The sequence below is a fragment of the Cebidichthys violaceus genome, unplaced genomic scaffold, assembly GCF_023349555.1.
Source record: "Cebidichthys violaceus isolate CVI_PGR_0920_01 unplaced genomic scaffold, fCebVio1.0.p SCAF_150, whole genome shotgun sequence".
NCBI lineage: Eukaryota > Metazoa > Chordata > Actinopteri > Perciformes > Stichaeidae > Cebidichthys > Cebidichthys violaceus.
In genome coordinates this window covers 10,001-16,987 of record NW_027176319.1, presented here as the reverse complement: position 1 = coordinate 16,987, position 6,987 = coordinate 10,001, and the positions used below count along the sequence as shown (strand labels likewise).

The 6,987-nt window shown below is 45.4% G+C and overlaps 1 protein-coding gene across 1 annotated transcript in view; it reads right to left on the bottom strand.

Moving 5' to 3' along the window:
* Window positions 1–1,118: 1,118 nt before the first annotated feature.
* The window catches only part of ehbp1 (EH domain binding protein 1), a 13,812-nt gene continuing 7,943 nt past the window's right edge, over window positions 1,119–6,987 (bottom strand). The window contains exons 4-5 of the mRNA XM_068710358.1: window positions 2,682–2,796; window positions 1,119–2,267 (exon numbers count right to left, since the gene is read on the bottom strand). Coding sequence (XP_068566459.1) covers window positions 2,177–2,267; window positions 2,682–2,796 — 206 coding nt within the window. The 3' untranslated portion in view covers window positions 1,119–2,176. The remainder of the gene's footprint in view (window positions 2,268–2,681; window positions 2,797–6,987) is intronic.

Below are 6,987 nucleotides of genomic sequence, written 5' to 3'. Positions count from 1 at the left end.
TTCCTCCACACACACACACACACACACACACACACACACACACACACACACACACACACACACACACACACACACACACACACACACACACACACACACACTCTGCAGCCCTCTGCCGTTTTGGGCTCTTTGCTTTTCTTCTCCAGATTACAGACCCGCGCGATAAAAACGCGCCGTAATACGGAGTAAAAACAAAAAAAAAGCGCCTCGGGGGGGACAGGGGGGGACGTAAAGTGCACGTATACGGTCGGGGTCCCAAACAGAGAAGAAAAGGAATCAGCAAATTAATGTTGAGAGTATGAGGAAGGCCGGGGAGGACGTCTGCTGTCACAACCTATTTCCCTGCTTTAATCGGGGATGCGAGGCTGCTGCCTGCAGGGGACGACGGAGCGGAGGATTTATTTCAGGGACATTCGTCTCTCTTTATTTCAGTTTGACATTCATACAAGTAGTGCGACTGGGGAAGAAACATGGGACATTTAAGGTGGTGGAATATTATTTTTTCTGCATCTAAAAAAAAAAAAAAAAAAAGACAATTACAGTTTTTTGTTTTATTTCCCTCTCCATCATTCTCCTGGTTGCGGGTGACCGAGCCTCTCCAGCTCGACCCCCCCGTCTCCAGCGCGCTCAGAAGCGGCCCGAAGAGAGAGCGAGAGAGCGAGAGAGAGAGCGAGAGCGAGAGAGGGAGAGAGAGAGAGAGAGAGAGGGAAGAAAGAAAAACATCTGCTCGGTACAAAGTGATTTCTCTAATCTTCCTCAGAGGAAGCTGCTCAGCACCGACCTCAAACAAAACAAAAAGAAACGCCAATTTTAATTTATAAAACACGCACAAGTCGTGAGGGAATTGAACGGAGCGCCAATAATAAGCAGCGCTGAACGCAAGTGATCGGGGCCACTTATGTGCATTTCAATAAGTTCATGTGCAAAATAAATACAAGGTGAAGGTAGAGCGGACACCGTGATTGAAAGCTATTTGGATTACTGGGTTGAGATTTGCAATTATAATAATAAAATCCAGCGATGAAATAGTAAAAACAATTTAAAAACGCTCGTGAATTCAAAAAATTTGCAGCTTTAAAAAATAAATCCCGGGTTACAAACAGGCCACACGCCGCCTCTGTGGAGTATGAAATCATAAGGACTTTATTACTGAAGACTCGGGTTATGACACTGGAATAAATAAACAGATGTTCAACACGTAAAGGACAACTGCACCGGATGTGGAGCTCTAAGCGATGCACGTGGGAAGCATATTTCTCTTCTTCAGAATACAATAAATACAAACCAAAAAAAAGTTGTTGAGCAAAATGCACATGAGACGTGATGGTAGGTTCACTTACAAGCAGCTTAAAAAGGACAAACGGCAATAAATAATATATATAGATTTTTTTTTTTGACTGCATGAATCCTGACAAAAAAAAAGAAAGAAAAAAAAAAAGAGTATTTTCGAAGCTATTAATCAGAGCAGTGATGAAAATATACAACATGAGATTTACTTTTTGTTTCTTAAACATATTCTTTCTTTTGGTAAACTGCTTTCAAGCCAAGACAATAAAAAAAAGCAAGATTTATGAATGCCCCCCCCCCCTTTAATAAGATATTTTACAAGTAAAAACACTAAAATGAAATAATTAAAAAGATACAGTCAAGTAACCAAGTAGCTTGAAAAGACTGATATCATAACGACTCTTTTTTTCTTCTCCTTTTAAAAGTCCAACTGCAACGTCATCTTCTCCTCATGACCCCCCCCCCCCCCATTAAGCCCAGTTGTGCTGTACCTCAGACCCACTGGTCTCCACATTCAGACAGAGACGGCTGTGCTGCATCACGTCATGCAAAAATATCACACAGGGTTTATTTTAGCACTGCTCTCTCTCTCGTCTCACGGGCAGTTTTTTATATCACAGACACGTACCGTAAAAGTAAAAGGAGGACAATAAAAATAAAAAAACATCGTGTTGTAAGTGGGTCAGTTCGAGTCAGTATATAAAGTTGGTGCGAAGGCATCGCAGGGCCTCTCTGCGGTTAATGTGACCAAAAACAAAACAACCGGAATCGGGATTCAAACGTTTAGGAAAAGATCATATTCATTAATCATCATCATCATCATCATCGTCGTAATGAGATACATTTCTGTCATCGGCTACATTTGTCGGTTGTGTTTCTGAAGTGACAATCATTGAAGCACACACTTCTCCTCTTTCTTGGCCATCTTTCCTTTGTTCTGCTCCAGCGTCCTCTCCAGGTGCTCGTCCTCCTCCTCGGCCCTGAGGAGAGCAAAGGTGAAGAGGTCAGATGCGGTCGAGAGGGGGGAGAAAGCGGGGACGAGGAGGAGGTGCGCGCACACACACACACACACACACACACACACACACACACACACACACACACACACACACACACACACACACACACACACACACACACACACACACACACACACACACACACAGGGTGCCACTGTACCTGGCACCCTGTTGGCCAATCTGGAAGAGATCCCGCCTTAATGCAGTTACGCAACAACTACTGTTGAACTACGTCTACGGTTTCTGGGGAACCTTCTGAAAATGTGAAGATAGGCAGCAGACGATGTCCCGCTCCACTCACCACAGAGGGGGGGGGGGGGGGTGTTAGTTTGGATGTTAGAGTCGGACCGTGCCGGAGGATTGTGGGTAACTTACTGTTTCTCCTGGGCGTCCAGGTCCCTGACCAGCGCGTCCCGCTTGTTGACCAGTATGACCAGCTCATCCAGCAGCAGCTGCTCTCGTCTCTTCTGGGCCTCCGTCTTCTGCCAGTCTGCAACGACACCAAGAGACACGACACGATAAACGCTTTGTCGCACGGAGGAAAAGGTGAATTTGTTTGGAACTCGTCAAGATGAACGTAAAAAAAGAACATTTCTACACATCGTCGCCTCGGGTCCTCCAGGACTAGAAAGGTTCCTCCTGAGCTCCCCTGGTCAGACGGTGGTTTTCTGGACTTGGCTTCACTTTTAAAGGACTACAGAGCTTCAGCGGGGACGATCTGCTCGGACACTTTGGTTATTAACCTGCTGGACTGTGGAGACCGGACCAGTTCCACGTGTGTGATAGCACGTGTAAACACACACTCCGGCAGGTTGTGTGTGTGTGTGTGTGTGTGTGTGTGTGTGCGCAGTGAGGATGTGTTGACCCGAGCAAACACACTTTAAGGATATTGTTGTTTGCTTTGAGGAGTGTCGTTCTCATGGGAAAATGCTGCTCGTGTTTAAGTCCTCAATCATAATTTAGAAAACAGATGATTTAGGGTTTCTGGTGTATTTTAGTCCAGTGAGATTGAAAAGTTTTTGGGTTCATTTCTGAGGTCAAAGTTCAGTAAAAAATCACCGTAAGATTAAAAACTACGTTTCTGTTTTTCATTTAGTTTAAGACTAAAACACTTCATCTCCCACGGAAACATCTACATAAATACAAACATCTAAAAGCCAAACAGCTAAACAAACAAACAAACAAACAAACAAACAGGTGAGCCCCCCTGAGTCCCGTCTCCCTCAGTTCTCCGGGGTCTTTGCAGGAAGGGGCCCCACAGGGCCCCACAGGGTCCAGGTGGGACCCCGAACCAAATCCCCTCAGCCTCTCCCTGGAGGGCAGCGCTTCACTCCCCCTGGGGCTCAAATATCCGCCTGGCGCCCTTGGCTCCACATTCACCGAAACACCGGGGCGGCACTCCCCCCCCCCCCACACACACACACACACACACACAACAACTACATCACAATTAGTCAGTTTGTTTACCTCCTTTCTGCTCACATTAAACAACAACACAGCATCTATTTAGCAAGAAAAACAAGACTTCCGCATGAATTAGCGGCGGCACAAAGGGAACGTAGCTTAGCATCATTTAGCATCAAGTGTGAAACTCAAGCTGCTCCTCGGCTCAGTGTGAGAACGCTCCACCGTGTCTTATGATAATAAAAACACACACACACACACTCCATCAAACACAGCGGAGACAACTTATGTGACCAACTTCTCCCCCTCTATCAATATTTAACCGCCTATTGATCCGGGAATAAAAGGAATGTTGTAAAATGTCACTCCCAAAATAAGTGTGGCTTTATTAAAAATAAATACCCCCACCCCCCCCTCCTCATTGAGTAAAATTGCAGCAGAGTGTGTGTGTGTGTGTGTGTGTGTGTGTGTGTGTCACGCTGGGCCCAGTGTGTTTGTCCTGAAAGGTCTGCTCTCTCTTCATTGGGCCCCGCTCGGCCCTTTGAAGTCGACCACAGAGCGAAATGAACACAGACCCAATATTTGGCTCTCTAGGTTCCTCTCTTCCTTTCCTCCCTCCTTCTTCTTTTTCCTCTCAGGGAAGCAAATTTGCTCTCCTCCAGCTTTGCGGAGGGAGACGACAAACAAGTTCATAATAAGCCTGAATGTGTAAAGAGTGTTTGTGTTTCTCTTTTAAACAAGAGGTTAAGTTAAGGTGTGATGAGTCATCATCGTCAGATAATTGTGAGACAGGAATGTGAATCCATATCCGCCATAACTCCACACTCCCTCCCACAATCCTCTCTTTCTCCACAAGGCCGGCCCACAAGAGAAAAAAAACAGAGAGGTATGTTAAAAAAAAAAAAAAAGCTTTCTTCTTGATCCTGCCCTCCTTCCCCTTCAGAGCACATCTCAGCCAAAAAGCCAAAGTCCTGGTGGAGGGGCGAGGGTTACGGGGGGGGGGGGGAAGAGCTAAGCACACTGCTGTCAATCACACGTCGCAGAGTCCCGCCCCCCTCATTAGGAAGGTAAACAATAAAGAGAGACGATGAGAGACGTGACCAGGCAACACCAGAGCAGGGCAGGCTGGGTAAACCAGACACCCGGGAACAAACAAAACAGCCTGCAGCCACTCAGAGACCCTCCCTCCACCTAAGCCCCGCCTCCCCATCAGAGAGAGAGAGAGGAGAGAGAGAGAGAGAGAGAGAGAGAGAGAGGAGAGAGAGAGAGAGAGAGAGAGAGAGAGAGAGAGAGAGAGAGAGAGAACAGACTCACATGGTGGGTGCGTATTCAGATAACCCTCGCCGTGCACGCCAACGGTAACCATGTGAGTCTGCACAAGGCACACAAGAATGCGCCGGTTCAAATCCCCATGAACACCCCCCCCCCCCCGCCCGGTCTATCCGACGCTAAATTTATTCAAGAGAGCAAACTGGTCCAAAGCCCCTCTCTCTCTCTCTCTCTCTCTCTCTCTCTCTCTCTCTCTCTCTCTCTCTCTCTCTCTCACACACACACACACAAAGTACAACGACGTGACATCAGAGGATTTGATTTTCATAAAAACGTTCTCCGGCCGTTTTTTACGACTGAAAACGTCTCTTTTTTTTTTTGTTTTGTTTCTCGCCTGCTCCGCCTCTTGTTCTTTGGGGGAAAAGGCCTCAAAAAGCTGGTTTTGGCCGACGTCCAAGTGGAGTCAAGAGACAAAAAAGTGTCACCAGAGGAGAAGAAAGTCGACGGAGACTCAAAACTCAACAGCAACCAGGAGATTTGATTCTCTGCGACGTCACGTAAAAACAGTATTCAATCCGGTTCTGATCTAATTGAGACCGATTATACAATTTCTACCCAATTGTTCCGATTTACAAGTATCGTCTGTGCATCTAAACCCTGATTATCTTCCTCCTCTGAGCTCCTTTAGAGCCCAACAAACTATTAAAAACAATCAAAATCATTGTTCCTTCATTGCGATGCACTTTTGAGTTAATTCCACTTTCTTCGTCCTGCTGCTGTAAACACTCACAGAGCAGCAAATGTGTTTGAATCTGCAGCTGAGAATATTCACCCAGCAGAGGTCAGACGTTTTAGGAAATATCTGAGAAATGTATAGAATGTCACCGACACTGAAGTTTAAAAGTCAACCACTTCAAATATTTCACAGGAATGAAGTAAACAATTAAGTTTTCTCGATAAATCGATTAGTCGTTGGTCTATAAAATGAATGAGGTCCTCAAATGTCTTGTTTTATGCACAAGATATTCAGTTTACTGTCACAGAGGAGGAAAGAAACCTCAAATATTCACACTTAAGAAGCTGAGACCAGAGAATTTATGACCCTTTTTTTCCTAAAAAAAAAATTACACAAAAACAGCTGCGGATTAATTTAATAGTTGACAACTTATGACTTAATGGCTGCAGCTCTAATCTTTAATATTCATATGAAACCTTAATGAGACAAGACACTTAAAGACATTTAAAGAACTGTAGCTTTCCTCTTTGTGTCACCTGAATGAAGCGGCGCGCACACACACACACACACACGCACACACGCACACACACACACACACACACACACACACACCACACACACAGCTAAATAAATAATTTTTAAAAAAGAGGTTATTTTCCTAAATTTCCCACCCAAAAACTCCAACAACTCGTGGAACGAAGCTTCTTGTTATCAGCGGTTCCAGTCAACTAGCAACCCTGAAAGAGTTGGCGACATCATCAAAAGTCGCCCATGTGATAGGATTCCACAGTGCACCTAATCAATCAGGGTCTGTAGCGCGCCGCCCCGATGTGTTACAAAGCCCAAATAGATTTACAAATGGGAAGTGTGTGTGTGTGTGTGTGTGTGTGTGTGTGTGTGTGTGTGTGTGTCGGGGGTGTGGAGAGGGATAAGCTCCTGCATAGGATTACATATTGATTTTAAACATATAAAAAAGCTTATCATATCAAACCGTAACAGGGAAAACTCTGGGACCCGGCTATGCATAAATCCCTTTTAGATGGCGAGAGGGCGTCCACTTTAAAACACAAACACACACACACACACACACACACACACACACACACACACAAACACAAACATAAACACACACACACACACACACACACACACACACACACACACACACACACAAACATAAACACACACACACACACACACACACACACACACACACACACACACACACACAGGCACTCGAAGGCAGCCAAGACACAGCTTTGTGTGCGTGCA